Genomic DNA, 17,063 nt, shown 5'->3' on the forward strand with positions numbered 1-17,063 from the left:
CACCCAGTAACAGACCTCCCCAGACACCAGACGGCGCCCCCCCTTCCGGTAAACAGTCCTGTTGGACTTCTCTCAGTCACTCTGTGCATGTCCTGAGTTTCCATCTTTGTGACCCGTTTCTCTCTGTGTGCAGAAAAAGGAAACGAGCAGGAGAAAAGTTCTTGTTCTCACACGTAAGTGTCCTGAAGAGTCTCCTCACGGTCCTCTGTTCACCATCACACTTTGAATTAAAGGTTCAGTCCGCCGGATGTCACCGCATAGCTCTCAGTCTGAGGTCCGACCTGTTCGTCTGAGATGACCCTGACGTGAGGCCGGCCTCGAACTGATCTCAAAGTAAACTTTCAAACTGTAAATATTCAGCAGACAGAAGATTCTCCACATTCAGAAAACATCTGAAGTGTTCTGATCCATACAAGCATTATAAACAGCAGCGAGGCAGCTTCAGACTGGGACAGGCCTTTATTAGAAGTTAACACTACTTTGACAGGATGTGGACAGTTTCATACTCTCTGTCTTAATTTAAGGATCAATAGACTCAAGAAGCAGTGCAGCTTTAGATCAAACACACCTTTAGATGTATCTACAAACCGCAGCGAGGAGAGATTCGCTGACTCCTGTTTGCTTTCTGGGAATCTAAACGGTTCCCATGCAGTCAGAGTTTACATGCAGTCATATACAGGCACAGCTAAAGTCCTCTCTGCAGACTTTGACACCAAGGAGGTGTTTGAATGTTTAAATGAATTGATTCCTCAGATATGTGTGCATGCTTGTGGATTATTTCCTGAAAGCAGCTAACCCTTCCTGCCCCCTCTTAGCTCCAGCAGAGTGAGCCCCAAAGTGAGAACTAACCATCCGTGGCTGCACATCGTCCACCCTGGACCCTGGACTCTGCTGCCTCCTGCTCCGCCTCCAGTACCAGCTCCTCGCACCAGATTTAGCAAAAGATGTTGCACACCAAGAATAGTCCCTCCCAACCCGTTTGCAGAGGAATTTGATGAGGAAGCTCAAAGTGACTTTGCAGTGTCAGCTGCACAGTCTGCAGGGAGCGATGGCATCAGAGCTGCTGTTTCTCTGAATCCGTTTGCAGAAGACATGGCCGAGGACACCGAACGTGCAGACGTCAGAACCGATAAATCAGGCAACAAGCGTGCTGTTTCTCTGAATCCGTTTGCAGAATATATGGCCGAGGACACCGAACGTGCAGACGTCAGAACCGATAAATCAGGCAACAAGCGTGCTGTTTCTCTGAATCCGTTCGCTGAAGATATGACTGAGGACACAAACACTGAGGGCGCAGGTTTGACAATGCTGACAGTGGCTTGTGTAGAGCCAGAGATTGAGGGCGACGTGACTGATAAATCAGTGAACGAGGGCGGCGTGACTGATAAATCAGTGAACGAGGGCGACATGACTGATAAATCAGTGAACGAGGGCGGTGTGACTGATAAATCAGGGAACGAGGGCGACATGACTGATAAATCAGTGAACGAGGGCGACGTGACTGATAAATCAGTGAACGAGGGCGGTGTGACTGATAAATCAGTGAACGAGGGCGGTGTGACTGATAAATCAGTGAACGAGGGCGGTGTGACTGATAAATCAGGGAACGAGGGCGACATGACTGATAAATCAGTGAACGAGGGCGACGTGACTGATAAATCAGGGAACAAGGGCGGCGTGACTGATAAATCAGGGAACGAGGGTGAAGTGACTGATCAATCAGGGAACAAGCATGCTGTTTCTCTGAATACGTTTACTGAAGATATGACCGAGGACACAAACACTGAGGGTGCAGACTTGACAATGCTGACAGTGGCTTGTGTAGAGCCAGGGATTGAGGGTGACATGACTGATAAATCAGTGAACGAGGGCGGTGTGACTGATAAATCAGGGAACGAGGGCGACATGACTGATAAATCAGGGAACGAGGGCGGCGTGACTGATAAATCAGTGAACGAGGGCGGCGTGACTGATAAATCAGTGAACGAGGGCGGCGTGACTGATAAATCAGGGAACGAGGGCGACATGACTGATAAATCAGGGAACAAGCATGCTGTTTCTCTGAATACGTTTACTGAAGATATGACCGAGGACACAAACACTGAGGGTGCAGACTTGACAATGCTGACAGGGGCTTGTGTAGAGCCAGGGATTGAGGGTGACATGACTGATAAATCAGTGAGCGAGGGTGACGTGACAGATAAATCAGTGAATGAGGGCGACGTGACTGATAAATCAGGGAACGAGGGCGAAGCGACTTATAAATCAGGGAACGAGGGTGATGTGACTGATAAATCAGGGAACGAGGGTGATGTGACTGATAAATCAGGGAACGTAGGTGCTGTTCCTCTGAATACGTTCGCTGAAGATATGACTGAGGACACAAACACTGAGTGTGCAGATGTGACAAGGCTGCCAGTGGCTTGTGTAGAGTCAGGGATTAAGGGGGACATGACTGATAAATCAGTGAGCGAGGGCAAAGTGACTGATAAATCAGGGAACGAGGTCAACGTAACTGATAAATCAGTGAGCGAGGGCAAAGTGACTGATAAATCAGGGAACGCGGGCGGTGTGACTGATAAATCAGGGAAGGTAGGTGCTGTTCCTCTGAATACGTTCGCTGAAGATATGACTGAGGACACAAACACTGAGTGTGCAGATGTGACAATGCTGACAGTGGCTTGTGTAGAGTCAGGGATTAAGGGGGACATGACTGATAAATCAGTGAGCCAGGGCAAAGCGGCTGATAAATCAGGGAACGAGGTCAACGTAACTGATAAATCAGTGAGCGAGGGCAAAGTGACTGATAAATCAGGGAACGCGGGCGGTGTGACTGATAAATCAGGGAAGGTAGGTGCTGTTCCTCTGAATACGTTCGCTGAAGATATGACTGAGGACACAAACACTGAGTGTGCAGATGTGACAATGCTGACAGTGGCTTGTGTAGAGTCAGGGATTAAGGGGGACATGACTGATAAATCAGTGAGCGAGGGCAAAGTGACTGATAAATCAGGGAACGAGGTCGACGTAACTGATAAATCAGGGAACGAGGGCGGTGTTTCTGATAAATCAGTGAACGAGGGTGGCGTGATTGATAAATCAGGGAACGAGGTCGGAGTGACTGATAAATCAGCGAACGTGGTCGAAGTGACTGATAAATCAGGGAACGAGGGCGAAGTGACTGATAAATCAGGGAACGAGGTCGGAGTGACTCATAAATCAGGGAACCTGGGTTACGTGACTGATAAATCAGGGAACGAGGGCGAAGCGACTTATAAATCAGGGAACGTGGGTGATGAGACTGATAAATCAGGGAACGAGGGTGATGTGACTGATAAATCAGGGAACGTAGGTGCTGTTCCTCTGAATACGTTCGCTGAAGATATGACTGAGGACACAAACACTGAGTGTGCAGATGTGACAATGCTGACAGTGGCTTGTGTGGAGTCAGGGATTAAGGGGGACATGACTGATAAATCAGTGAGCGAGGGCAAAGTGACTGATAAATTAGGGAACGATGTCGACGTATCTGATAAATCAGGGAACGAGGGCGGTGTTTCTGATAAATCAGTGAACGAGGGTGGCGTGATTGATAAATCAGGGAACGAGGTCGGAGTGACTGATAAATCAGGGAACGAGGTCGAAGTGACTGATAAATCAGCGAACGTGGTCGAAGTGACTGATAAATCAGGGAACGAGGTCGGAGTGACTCATAAATCAGGGAACGAGGGTGAAGCGACTTATGAATCAGGGAACGTGGGTGATGTGACTGATAAATCAGGGAACGTGAGGGCTGTTCCTCTGAATATGTTCGCTGAAGATATGACTGAGGACACAAACACTGAGTGTGCAGGCTTGACAATGCTGACAGTGGCTTGTGTAGAGTCAGGGATTAAGGGGGACATGACTGATAAATCAGTGAGCCAGGGCAAAGCGGCTGATAAATCAGGGAACGAGGGCGGTGTGACTGATAAATCAGGGAACGAGGGCGGTGTGACTGATAAATCAGTGAATGAGGGTGACGTGACTGATAAATCAGTGAGCGAGTGCAAAGTCACTGATAAATCAAGGAACGAGGGCGAAGTGACTGATAAATCAGGGAACGAGGGCGAAGTGACTGATAAATCAGGGAACGAGGGCGAAGTGACTCATAAATCGGGGAACGAGGGCGAAGTGACTGATAAATCAGGGAACGTAGGTGCTGTTCCTCTGAATACGTTCGCTGAAGATATGACTGAGGACACAAACACTGAGTGTGCAGATGTGACAATGCTGACAGTGGCTTGTGTAGAGTCAGGGATTAAGGGGGACATGACTGATAAATCAGTGAGCGAGGGCGATGTGACTGATAAATCAGGGAACGAGGTCGAAGTGACTGATAAATCAGCGAACGTGGTCGGAGTGACTGATAAATCAGGGAACGAGGTCGACGTAACTGATAAATCAGGGAACGAGGTTGAAGTGACTCATAAATCAGGGAACCTGGGTTACGTGACTGATAAATCAGGGAACGAGGTTGAAGTGACTCATAAATCAGGGAACGAGGGTGATGTGACTGATAAATCAGGGAACGTAGGTGCTGTTCCTCTGAATGTGTTCGCTGAAGATATGACTGAGGACACAAACACTGAGTGTGCAGGCTTGACAATGCTGACAGTGGCTTGTGTAGAGTCAGGGATTAAGGGGGACATGACTGATAAATCAGTGAGCGAGGGCGATGTGACTGATAAATCATGGAACGGAGGTGCTGTTCCTCTGAATACGTTCGCTGAAGATATGACCGAGGACACAAACACTGAAGGTGCAGATGTGACAATACTGACAGTGGCTTGTGTAGAGTCAGGGAATGAGGGCGAGCAATTGTGTTCAGGGAACGCTGGAGAAACATCGCCTCCTGCTGAGACGCCCGAGGTTGGATGTGACACCGCGTCTATCCCAGCAGAGGGAGTGCTCGCTGTCATGTTAACAGTGCAAACTTCAAGTGAACCAGTTGGAGAGTCGAACCTCGCTGGTGTTACAAGTTTGAGAGCTTCCCTTCAAAATGTGAACGAAGCAGCCGCTTGGCCGTGTGCAGGTTCAGATGAAGCACAGACCTACATCTTACCCAGAAGCCTCTCTGTGCCAGCAATCTCATCTTCTCGCTGTCATGGCTCGTCTCTGTGTGGTGACCTGACGGAGACATCATCGTCTCAAAGTAAGGTAGGAAGAAAGATGTGAACTCTGCATTCACTCTGACATAACTGTAACGTCTGCAGGTCACCGACTCATGACCACGTTATCGAGCTACTCTTTTAAAAAATATAAAAGATGATCACGTTGTCAACATACCAGACTTGATGTCTTCATGTTTCTACTTCAGGTAATCAGCAGAAACAACTTTGACCTTGACTTTCTGTCCATTTTCAGCTCGTCTGCAGCGAGAATCCTTTCAATCGAAATCATGCGATGAGCAAATCAAAGACTTGTCAGTCGCTCCCATCCAGGCGAGGCCCCGCCCCCGGACATGGCTTCCCACTCATCAGGAGGAAGGTACAACACCTGAAGAATAACAGTATCAATTAAAATGTTTGTTTGAATGCTGTAAACAGCATGCTGAGCATTCTCAGGATCTTTGACTGATTTGAGTCTGAAATGATGATTGACAGGTGCAGACAGACAAGAACGTTTCCACAGAAGATCTGCGAGTGGAGATGAGCGAGCTCGATAAACATCTGCAGACTCTGGAGCAAAGAGGAGTGGAGCTGGAGAGGACTCTGAGAGAGAGCAGGAGTGGTGAGCAGAGCTTACTGCTTCTGCACAATCAGACAGCGTGCAGAGATACAGACTCCATGACGTTGTTCTTTGCGTTTCAGGTAAAGAGGAAGAAGAGATGCTGAGCGAGTGGTTTTCTCTTGTCCATGAGACAAACGTTGTGGTGCGCAGAGACACAGAGCTGGTGCATCTGTGAGTAGCAGGAGCGTCTTCTCAGCGAGTGTTGGAGGTGTTTAAACATATTGATTCATGTTTCGTGTCTTTGTCAGAACAAAGCAGCAGAAGTTGGAGGAGAGACAGGCCGATGTGGAGTACGGCCTCAGGTGTCTCCTGAATAAACCAGGTCAGTGTGTCACCTGCTGCGTTCACTCAGACTTTATTATAGCAGTATCAGTGCACGACCACAGACCGTCTGCATGCTGCCTCTACCACTGATTCAGTGTTCATTTTTTAATTCTGTGGCGTTCACATGCAGAGGGTGAGTGGAGCGACAAAGATCGAGGGGAGGAGCAGCAGCTGATGGACGAGCTGGTCGCCATCATTGAACAGAGGAACCAGATCGTGAGCAGCCTGGATCAGGACAGGCTCAGGTAAACAACAAACAAACAAACATGTCATGTTGAGAGATTTGAAAAGTGATGCAGATTTATTGTCCTGTTTAGAGAACGAGAGGAGGATCTGTATCGAGGAGCTGTGATGAAGGATAAAGGTGAGAAGGGTTTGATTGGAATCAGATAGTTCATGTTGTTTCTGTCATTGTGCATGTTGGACCAGCTGTGGCTTAGTGGTAGAGTCAGTCATCAACCTGAAGGACGAGTTCGAGCCCAAGCTCCTGCAGCCACATGACCGATGTGTCCTTGGGCAAGACACTTATGAATGCAGGAGTTCATACAGACCGATGCAGAGCTGGCTAAACACTGAAGCTTCAGTGTCCACCACATGGTGACCTGTGTGAGCATCCACTCTAGAGAGGAGGGGGGGAGACAGCTCTCTGAGATGATTAGAGTTTAGACTGCAGTACACATTTTAAACACTAGGGGCATAGTTACAGACTGCTCCTTTAATGAAGTGTGTTTCTCTCCTCAGAGAAAGAAGAACTCAAAGATCTCAAGAAGTCGAAATCAAAGTTCAAGCCGAGTAAAGTCTTCAAGATGCTGAACCATAAAAAAAATGATGCCTGAGACGGAGTGGACGTCGCGGGCAAGAACGTCTTACATTATGAAATGTTTCATATAGTTTGTCTTTTAGATTGATATGGATAATTTTTCTCAGAGTAATTATTTAATGTTGTCGATGAACAGTTCTTCCTGAATGTTTCTTTACCCTCTCTTATGCAATCAGTTTCTTTTTCTCTTGTAATCAATAAACGAGGTAAGAAACAAGTTGCTGATGTCACATCTCCTTTTCTTCTTCAACCAGTGAACAATCTCCTCAAAACGTGTCCTTAAAAAGTGTTCTTAAGCAACTCTGTTCATTTATTTATATATTTATATTCAACATTGTGGATGCCAACCGCTTTTAAAATCCGTCGAAGAAGAAGAAGAAGCGGGACGGAACGAATCAGATGTCCCTGTCGAGCACCCGGAATATTTACCAACGCACAGAGATACCGGAAGTTGTGAGGTCTTACCGTTCGTGTGTGTTCACGTTCACGACATGTTTTTGAACGTGTCTGAAATAAAGATAATTAAAGATACGTTATATTTATAAAGGATATAAACGAGCTCATTGATTCAAGATGTCCGACAACGAAGATAAGTAAGTAACGAGCTTTCTTTATGACGCGCTTTAATGACGTCTGTTAGCATGTTAGCCTGAAGAAGCTAAGAGAACCGGTTCTCTAAACACAAGAATATTTAACTTAAAATAATACATTTACCTTTAAATAATACATTTAATTTTAATCAATAATATATTTAACTTGAAATAATAGTAATAATATTTCTATCTTTAAATAATATATTTAACTTGAAATAATATGTTTAATTTTAAATAACATATTTAACTTTACATAATAACATATTTAACTTTACATAATAATATATTTAACTTTAAATAAGTTTTGTAAATGATTGTTTGTAGTTTTGACGACGCAGACTTTGATGACGGTGAAGAGGATGAAGGTTTAGATGATCTGGAAAACCCGGAAGACGTAAGATTATTACATTTTAAAGTTTGTTAAATTATAAAGTGAGGTATGATGACGTCACAAGGTGTGTTTGTAACGAGTGACGTGTCTGACGGCGAGCAGGAGGACCAGGAGAACGTGCAGATCCTCCCCGCAGGTGAAGGCCAGCAGGCGAATCAGAAGAGGATCACGACGCCGTACATGACCAAATACGAGCGAGCACGAGTCCTCGGCACGCGAGCGCTCCAGATAGCGTGAGTATTTGTCCTCTTCACGCCGTTTCTTCCGCATGTCATCTGAAGGTCACGGAGGACTGGTTCGTGTTTATCAGTCAGTGAGATTGTTACGTCTTCATGAGCAAGCTGAAGAAGACGCTCCGGTTATCCTGTTCACTTCCTGTTAACATGTGGGCGGACCTGAAGTCCAGTTCGTTCAGTGTGACCGTTCCGTGATCGGGCTCGGTACACTCCCTGCACGAGCACGCCGCTGACGGCCTTCATGATGGAGAGTTTGATGAGTCTCGGCGTCGCCGCCATGTTCTCTGTGTTCTCTGAAGTGTGGACACCCACATGTCTGTCTGTTTACAAGCTGAGCACGCTTCATGGTCAGGTCATGTGTTGTGTCACGGCGTCTTGTACCAGAGGTCACCGTGCTCAGGCTGGTCAAAGTGCGAGCGCAGGTCGGCGGGGTAACGGCGAAGAGAGCAGCCTGTTGGTACGCAGTGCCAGGCTGATGGCGCCCTGAGAGGCTTTTAAGCCCCGATACCTTTAAGAGATTTAAAAAGGAGCTTTAACAACTGGCGTGATGCGCTCCTTCTTCCCGGTGTTAGCGAGCTCTGTGGCGGCGGCGGCGTGTGAGGTCACGATAATCTCAGCTGGTTCAGTGTCTGGATTGGATATAAAAGGATCAGGTGACTCACAGTGAGCTGTTCCTGTTTCAGGATGTGCGCTCCTGTCATGGTGGAGCTGGAGGGAGAAACGGATCCTCTGCAGATCGCCATGAAAGAGCTCAAGTAAGTCCCGCCTTCATTTTCTTTAAGCGCGTCACGAAGCGATCTGTGTCACCATGGTGACAGCAGCACACGCCACAATTACTGTTAAAGTCTAAGTTCAAAGAAAGAAGTGGTGGTCACATGACGACGTGCTGCAAAATAAAATGAGAAACTGTCTAAACTTTAATTTGTCACCAACTGAAGTAACGTGATTAAGACTTCAAACTTTATTAAACTTATTAAATTATTGCTTTTTGTTTGAAATGAAACAAACACTTGTGTTTTGTCCTGCAGGGGCAGAAAGATCCCCATCATCATCCGCAGGTACCTGCCTGATGGCAGCTATGAGGACTGGGGCTGTGACGAGCTCATCATCACTGATTAAACAGCAGCCACAAGGGGGCGCTGTAACCGCTGCGTGTTATAGAAAGAATCCTGAGTTTTATTTGGAGAGGAGGTGACGGTGTTTCTGTTGAATAAACCTTTTTGTAGAAACGACTGTGTGATTTATTCAACGTCTCGCCGTGTGATTAAACAACGAGCCGCTCACACCTGAGCGAGAGACTCCTCGCCACAAACACGCCAGTCCTCAATCCTCCCTGTTGGACCACCGTCATGTGGAAATGTGAAGGAGTCCTTTTATTTCCACTCTTCGTAACTCGCTGCAGAACGACCTTTTCATAACGTCAGAGCGGCGCCACGGGACGCCTCGAACATTTAAAGGTTGTGGAAGATCCAGTCTGAGCTGGAATCTAAATGTGTGGAACCACAGTGACGTTATTAGAGTCTGAAAAAAACAAATGTTCATCAGAGAGTCTTTTGATTGGGAGTTCAGCGCCTCGGGGGGAGACTGGAGCGGGGGGGGGGCGTTCATGTGACAATCAGCAGCCGGCGCAGTGAGGCCACCGTCAGGTCGTCCTCCAATCAGCTGACGGTTCCTCTTGTGCTGTCAACATACGAGTTTTAAACTTGTGTAATATCGTTACCCGTTTGTTACCATGGCAACACGCAGTGATGGCTTCACACTGAACTGTTGCAGATGTGTTTGTGCAGTTTTCACAGTGGGCAGGAGTTTGGTGTTTATGAGTTCTGAAAGTGTCTGTGTTGTTTCCATGGTAACACACAGGCATCAGTGTCAGTCTGCTGTGACTCTTACAGACGGGGCTGTTTGGGGTGTTTGTCAGGGAGACGAGAGGGATGATGGGTAACGAAGGCTCGCTGTGCACAGAGACTATCAGAGTCTCTTTGTGTCGTGGTGGAGCTGCAGGCCGGGCTGTTATGTGCAATACCCCCTTATTACACACACACACACACACACACACACACACACACACACACACAAACACAATGGCCCTCTTTGTCTTTCCACAGTATCACACAGCCGATTAAAAAGATGAAATTAGGAGTTCATTTTAACCCGCAGCGCGCGCACACACACACACACACACACACACACACACACACACGCATCCCCAGTAACCAATCAGGAGCCCCGCAGGACTGGATTAGTTCAAGTCCAAGGACGGTTTCAGTTCCATCAAAGTGAACTTCATGTTTGTGTCTAAACGGCCGACTGTGCAGGTCGACCGAAGTGTGTGTGTGTGTGTGTGTGTGTGTGTGTGTGTGTGTGTGTGTGTGTGTGTGTGTGTGTGTGTGTGTGTGTGTGTGTGTGTGTGTGTGTGTGTGTGTGTGTGTGTGTGTGTGTGTGTGTGTGTGTGTGTGTGTGTGTGTGTGTGTGTGTGTGTGTGTGTGTGTGTGTGTGTGTCCACAGACGCTGATCACATGACTGCTGTCTCATCTCTTGACTTATTTTTCATACAAACATGAGTTTGCTGCTCGGAGACGTTTAAAGATGAAGCGTCAGACGTGAGTGCAGAAAGCTTTATTGGAGGTTAGTGGTCACAGAGCTTCAGAGTAAATGATGTGTGCTGCATGCATACAGAGCGGTGTCAGTGTTAACATCAAAGCAAAACTTAGAATCAATTTATGTTCTCTCACAAACATCAGAGGAACCAAAAACAACACAAAGGAGAATATGTGACGTCAAAGACCTTAAAGCAGTGGTGTCCAAACTTTTTTTCTTGCGGGCCAAAATTGTCGCGTTAGAATCGCTCACGGGCCACAGGGTTTTTTTGTTTGTTTTTTTTAAATATTGGAAGGAACTTTTTGTATTTTGACCTCTTCAAAAAATAATGTAAATACACAATAATTAATAATAAATAACTAATTTGAATCTAACTTGAATTTCCCTCGGGATCAATAAAGTATCTATCTATCTATCTATCTATCTATCTAATTGCAGTGGGAAACTGTTGTGTTCTAATTTTTTGGAAAGAATAGTCAGGCTTTTAGAGGTCTCCCTCGCTAACATGAAAAAGAAAAAAAGAACGAAATACGATATCTGATGAGGCCTGGGGCCAAAATCTTCTGATTCTTCGATTTGAAGTCAAGGGCCACAAAAAATCCACTCAAGGGCCACAAATGGCCCCCGGGCCGCACTTTGGACACCCCTGCCTTAAAGGGACGCGTCTTTAAAAACGCTCATATTTGCATCCCGCCCTCATTTTGGCCTGAGAGCGACGCCCCTTTTAACCTTCAGAGTCAGCGTTACAGACTGCTCCTTTCATTCTGCAGTTCATGTGGAGCTTCACGAGGACTGACTTCCTGTTGTTGCAAGCCTCCGGTGGCCACTCGAGGAATTACACTCTTCTGTCATCAGTCCGACGGTTTTCATTTTGTTTCTCAGCTTCAGTCCGGAGACATTAACACTTTTTAAAAACAGGATATCTTTATGAATACATGAAACAGACCATCACACCATCCTGTCGTCTAAATTCAATCCGTCCCTTTAAAACAACCACGACAGTTCGAGCTGATGGTCAGGTGGTCTGGAGCGTCGCGCCGGGAGAAACATCCGGACGTTTCTTCTTCATAAGTTTTGGTCTCAAAACTTTGGTTGCTTCTTAAAATCTGTTTCATATCCTGAAACTTTAAACGTTTTAAGGCCCAGCGCGTTGGACTGAAGGTCATGAAAGGACTCTGTCTCAGTCCGACCCAGGAACCCTAGTCCCTGTGAGCTGGTCCACATTTTAAAATACTTTGTGGTTATTTTCGACACATACACAAGTCGCTCGGCGACACATTCGTACAATTAAGACCGTTACAACAAAGTGTCCATCGTTTCATTTTAAGAGTCACAGAGTCCGAGGTCCCGACCTCGACTACCCCCTTGGGTCGTGAAGGAGACCACAATGAACCTCCCCGATACACTTGGACTCTTCCAGGAACCTGGTCCTTCCCGCTTATGAACAAATGTGTTCAGAGCGCCTGAGGCTGGTTAGCGTTGCTAACGTTGAACGTCATGGAGGGGGGGAGCGAGTTTTATCCTGGACTCCCTCAAAGAACTACGTTCTCTAAACTCTATTCTCTGTGCCCCGAATCCTCCTCCACGCTTCAAAACCAACCCGCTCCGACCTCGTCCTGGAGCTGCGACAGAACTTCTGACTCTGGGCGAGAGCACCACGGAGTGTCTTCCCCGCTGCTGCCCCAGCCTCCCCTCCCAGTGCGTGCCCACTCCCCCCGGCCCAGACCGCCACACCCACCGGTCCCATCGACAGTGATGTTGCTGCAGCTGGACCTTGGGTCTAACACGGGGGCTGAATCGGCACCAGGGCCCACTTGTCTCGTTGTCTGTCATGGCCGCGACAGTGTGGTGTAGACGGGCTGTTCCCAGTGGGGGGGGCTGTGGGACTGTGGGACGCTGGCCCCGTCAGTGATGGCAGAGTACAGGGGTCTCTGGGAGGGGCCCATGTAAGAGAAGGCAGAGTACAGCCCGGTGGCTTGGCTGGGGTGGGCGTAGTACGACCCTGAGGCCTGGTGGTCGGCGTAGTCGCTGAACTGAGCCCTGGAGGCCAGCGAGGGGAAGGCCGAGCTGTAGTGAGGGAGGCTGAGGGGAGTGTAGGTCACGTGGGAGCCGGCAGACGTCGCCTCTGAGAAGTGACCAACAGCTCCTCCGACCTCGCTCTTAATCTGGGCCTTGGAGGGGTCCGAGCTCAGAGGGGGGTTGTGGGTGTGATGCTGCTGCTTAGAGAGCCAGGCAGCCGAGTGTCCGCTGGCTGCTGCCAGAGCTGACGAGATGCCGTAGGCGTAGGACGAGGCTGGAGATGCAGCGGCGGCTGCTCCTGCCCCGGCGCTCGGCCCCGGGTGTCCATTGGGGGGCAGGTACTGGTCGAACTCATTGACATCAAAAGGCTCCATGTTGGCCATCACCTCATGGCTCATCTCACCGATGTCCACGTTACCAAAGTCGATGTGAGGTTTCCCAGATCCTGCAGCAGCTGAGCTCCCCTCTGCTCCCATCGCGCCTCGGGAAACTTCCCGTTTTCCATCCCTGACCTTCACGGACTGAGGCTCAGTCTTTGGCGTGGTGGGGGGCGTGGGAGGACTGTGACCTGCAGAGAAGGAACAACGTATTTTAAATGATCTCCAAACATTAAATAAAAGATTGAACTGATAAATCTGGTTCATCAGACAGCTGCTTAGACGATGATCAGGTTTCTTAGGGGGGCGCAGGAGATCCTCAGCTCCCCCCTTTGTCCTCCATGTTTTTAGTTTTACTGTTAGCTCTAAAAAACTGACTATTGAACCAGGTGTGTGTTTCAATCAGAGAGGAAGTGGGAGGAGCCTGCAGCTCACCTGCAGCATGATGGTGGTGCCCGTCCGCCAGGGGGGACCGAGCTCCCCCACTCAGAGCCACTTCCAGTTGGAGGCCCTTGTAGTGGGATTGGCTGTGGCTGACCTCCCCCTCAGAATGGCCGTCGGCCTCACTCCCTGATCCAGAACCTGGCTTCCCGTTCTTGCGGCGTCTCGGCTGGTACTTGTAGTCGGGATAGTCCTTCTTGTGCTGCTTCCTGAGCCTCTCAGCCTCCTCGATGAACGGACGCTTGTCGCTCTCGTTAAGAAGCCTTGGACAAAGACAACAGATGTTACAGAAGAGTCGACGCCCTGCCTGCCGCTCTGGGTTTTTGACTGCTGGTCTTTGATGAAATCATAAAGGTCAAAGAATCATCCCGTCTGTAACATGACACTGAGCTTCCTGTTCGTACTGCTGGCAGTAATGGCGTGAGAACCCCCGACCCTCCTCAGCCCCCCGTCATCTGTTACTGGGCCAATTAACCAATCAGGCCTGAGTTCAAGGTCAAATCTTTATCAAATCAGTCCCGACAGGGTTAATGGATTTAACCTCTTCAGTGACGGTGTGGAGCGAAGCAGACCATCTGATACATCGCTGTGTCTGAATGTTGAACTAGTGTTTAGTTTATTCTAGCACATCAGAGAGAGCGCCCCCTGCTGTCTCATCAGTGATCTATCAGTGCAGTGACTCTCACCTCCACAGCTTGCCCAGGGTCTTGCTGAGCTCTGCGTTGTGCAGGTGCGGGTGTTGGTCGGCCAGCTTCCTGCGAGCGGCCTGAGCCCACACCATGAAGGCGTTCATGGGTCTCTTCACGTGCGGCTTGTTCTTGCTTCCGCTGTTGACGCGCACCGGCATCGGCACCAGCGTCCAGTCGTAGCAGTTCAGCACCTGGCTCACTGCTTCCCGGATCCCTGCAGGGAAACGTTCGTCCTCGTCGTCGGATTTCAGGGCCGACGTGTCGTCATCACCGACGAGCTGAGACTCCTGCTGTCTGCTGAGCGGAGAGTCCCCGCCGCCAGTGGCGCCGGAGGAGTGACCCGGTGACAGAGATCGGCTGTCGTCAGACATCCCAGGACTGAGCTCCGCATCCGACATGCTCTGCTCCTCTCTGGACATCCTCCCTCACACACACACACAAACACCTCCAGGTGCCTTCTCCTGGTTTTTAGCTTTACCTGTGGGGTCCGTACACCTGTTCCTCACAGCAGTGATGCACGGAGCGTCAGCGGTCTGATCTGTCCCTTCACCCTTTAAATTATAATATAAACTGCCAGTCTGTCTCTACTCTCAGCCTCCGTTGCAAAACTCTGTGAGGATTCCACATTAAAGTTCTTTCCATCCGGGTTGTTGGTATCATAGGCGGCTCAGTGCGCACCTTGGACCCCAGTTTACCTGCTAATGCGCAACTGTCTGCGCCAAACTCACCCGCTGTCTCTTCCCTCCTCACTTCCCCTTCACTCTGTCCTCCAGCCGTCCCACGTTTGAAATCCAAGAGCAAAGACCTGAAAGAGCAGAGAGAGAGGACAGAGGAGGGACATCAGGAGGACAGAGGAGGGACGTCAGGAGGACAGAGGAGGGACGTCAGGAGGACAGAGGAGGGACATCAGGAGGACAGAGGAGGGACGTCAGGAGGACAGAGGAGGGACATCAGGAGGACAGAGGAGGGACGTCAGGAGGACAGAGGAGGGACGTCAGGAGGACAGAGGAGGGACGTCAGGAGGACAGAGGAGGGATGTCAGGGAAAGAGGACAGAGGAGGGACGTCAGGAGGACAGAGGAGGGATGTCAGGGAAAGAGGACAGAGGAGGGACGTCAGGAGGACAGAGGAGGGACGTCAGGGAAAGAGGACAGAGGAGGGACGTCAGGAGGACAGAGGAGGGACGTCAGGGAAAGAGGACGGAGGAGGGACGTCAAGAGGACGGAGGAGGGACGTCAGGTGGACGGAGGAGGGACGTCAGGTGGACGGAGGAGGGACGTCAGGGAAAGAGGACGGAGGAGGGATGTCAGGGAAAGAGGACGGAGGAGGGACGTCAGGGAAAGAGGACGGAGGAGGGACGTCAGGGAAAGAGGACGGAGGAGGGACGTCAGGGAAAGAGGACGGAGGAGGGACGTCAGGGAAAGAGGACAGAGGAGGGACGTCAGGGAAAGAGGACAGAAGAGGGACGTCAGGGAAAGAGGACGGAGGAGGGACGTCAGGGAAAGAGGACGGAGGAGGGACGTCAGGGAAAGAGGACGGAGGAGGGACGTCAGGGAAAGAGGACGGAGGAGGGACGTCAGGGAAAGAGGACGGAGGAGGGGACGTCAGGGAAAGAGGACGGAGGAGGGACGTCAGGGAAAGAGGACGGAGGAGGGACGGAGGAGAAAGAGGACGGAGGAGGGACGTCAGAGAAAGAGGACAGAGGAGGGACGTCAGAGAAAGAGGACGGAGGAGGGACATCAGGGAAAGAGGACAGAAGAGGGACGTCAGGGAAAGAGGACAGAGGAGGGACGTCAGAGAAAGAGGACAGAGGAGAACACAACATGAATTGTGATTTTCTGAATAGGACAAATGAAAAGTTGACTCTGGGGACACTTGACAGATTTGTCCACTGAAAGGAACTCATGAGAGGAAGAAAAGACGAGTCTGTAGAAAAGTGTCTCCTGCGGTCTGAGACAGTTTGAGACTTCATCCTACAGTTTGACTGACAGGAAGCGGACAGCAGAATTTAAACACACACCTCTCTACATGACTTCTCTGACGTCACAGAGATGAGAGACGTTTAACAAACACAGACGTGTCTGCGTGAATACCTGTTTGACCTCTGACCTCTGATGTCCTTGAAGAGCACCTGTTGACCCCGTGCAGCAGGGGCTCCGCCAATCATTTCAAAATAAAACTCAGAGTTTAAACTATCAGCGATGAGCAACTAGAGAAAGTTTTCAAAGTTGCCTCCAACAGTTGACAGAAATGATCATCAGTGTTATCAAAAGTTATCGACGCAGTTTAATCTGAAATGAATCTGAACAGAAAGCAGAGTGAAGAATCCGAACAGACGGAAAAGATAAAGTGAGTGATGTCTGGAGTCAGAGCATCAGGAGGAAAGTCTGGACGTCTTACTTCAGTACTGAGAAAAACAGGTCGCCGGTTGAGCACGAGGATCCGTGAGTTTCCAAAGTGACGCTCGCTCCCCAGCCCCCGCGCTCGCTCGCTCTCGCTGCCAGGGTATGAATGCAGGCTCTGTGTGCCAGGACCAGGACTTAAAGAGCTCCTTGTATGAGCCCGAGAGGAGAAAAAAACAGAGAGAGAGAGAGAGAGCGGGGGGAGGACGAATCTTAAAGGAACAGCACAGGCAGAGGCAGGCTACGAGATCTCTGATTGGCTGAAGAAAAGCTGCTCTCTCTCTCTCTCTCTCTCTCTCTCTCTCTCTCTCTCTCTCTCTCTCTCTCTCTCTGTCTCTCTCTCTCTGTCTCTGTCTCTCTCTCTGTCTCTCTCTCTCTCTGTCTCTCTCTCTCTGTCTCTCT

General features: G+C 49.3%; 3 protein-coding genes across 10 annotated transcripts in view; 2 read left to right on the forward strand and 1 right to left on the reverse strand.

The window, feature by feature from the left end:
* Positions 1 to 7,133, forward strand: part of LOC306819114 (uncharacterized protein) — an 11,124-nt gene extending 3,991 nt beyond the window's left edge. For 2 of the 8 annotated variants that reach the window (XM_079372871.1, XM_079372866.1), the window contains exons 6-15: positions 1 to 48; positions 134 to 173; positions 816 to 5,199; positions 5,407 to 5,529; positions 5,646 to 5,772; positions 5,853 to 5,943; positions 6,021 to 6,094; positions 6,227 to 6,341; positions 6,414 to 6,460; positions 6,838 to 7,133. The exon at positions 1 to 48 is cut by the window's left edge and continues 476 nt beyond it. In XM_079372871.1, the coding sequence (XP_079228997.1) occupies positions 1 to 48; positions 134 to 173; positions 816 to 5,199; positions 5,407 to 5,529; positions 5,646 to 5,772; positions 5,853 to 5,943; positions 6,021 to 6,094; positions 6,227 to 6,341; positions 6,414 to 6,460; positions 6,838 to 6,932 (5,144 nt within the window). In that variant the 3' untranslated portion in view covers positions 6,933 to 7,133. The remainder of the gene's footprint in view (positions 49 to 133; positions 174 to 815; positions 5,200 to 5,406; positions 5,530 to 5,645; positions 5,773 to 5,852; positions 5,944 to 6,020; positions 6,095 to 6,226; positions 6,342 to 6,413; positions 6,461 to 6,837) is intronic. The other 6 variants (XM_079372872.1, XM_079372867.1, XM_079372873.1 and 3 more) reach the window with 6 other exon arrangements.
* A 178-nt stretch (positions 7,134 to 7,311) lies between these two features.
* On the forward strand, positions 7,312 to 9,324 carry polr2f (RNA polymerase II, I and III subunit F). Its single transcript, XM_079372874.1, has 5 exons — positions 7,312 to 7,509; positions 7,834 to 7,903; positions 8,003 to 8,133; positions 8,820 to 8,891; positions 9,165 to 9,324. Exons 1-5 carry the CDS (start codon positions 7,490 to 7,492, stop codon positions 9,253 to 9,255), a joined length of 384 nt encoding a protein of 127 aa, XP_079229000.1. The 5' UTR covers positions 7,312 to 7,489; the 3' UTR covers positions 9,256 to 9,324.
* Positions 9,325 to 10,913: 1,589 nt separating this feature from the next.
* On the reverse strand, positions 10,914 to 17,046 carry sox10 (SRY-box transcription factor 10). The gene is made up of 4 exons (XM_079372875.1): positions 16,660 to 17,046; positions 14,258 to 15,065; positions 13,566 to 13,834; positions 10,914 to 13,321 (listed from the first exon to the last, which is right to left on the reverse strand). The coding sequence occupies exons 2-4, from the start codon at positions 14,677 to 14,679 to the stop codon at positions 12,564 to 12,566; spliced, it is 1,449 nt and encodes a 482-aa protein (XP_079229001.1). The 5' UTR covers positions 14,680 to 15,065; positions 16,660 to 17,046; the 3' UTR covers positions 10,914 to 12,563.
* Positions 17,047 to 17,063: the final 17 nt, after the last annotated feature.

The sequence above is a fragment of the Symphodus melops genome (genome assembly GCF_947650265.1).
Source record: "Symphodus melops genome assembly, contig: scaffold_279, whole genome shotgun sequence".
NCBI classification, from domain to species: Eukaryota; Metazoa; Chordata; class Actinopteri; order Labriformes; family Labridae; genus Symphodus; species Symphodus melops.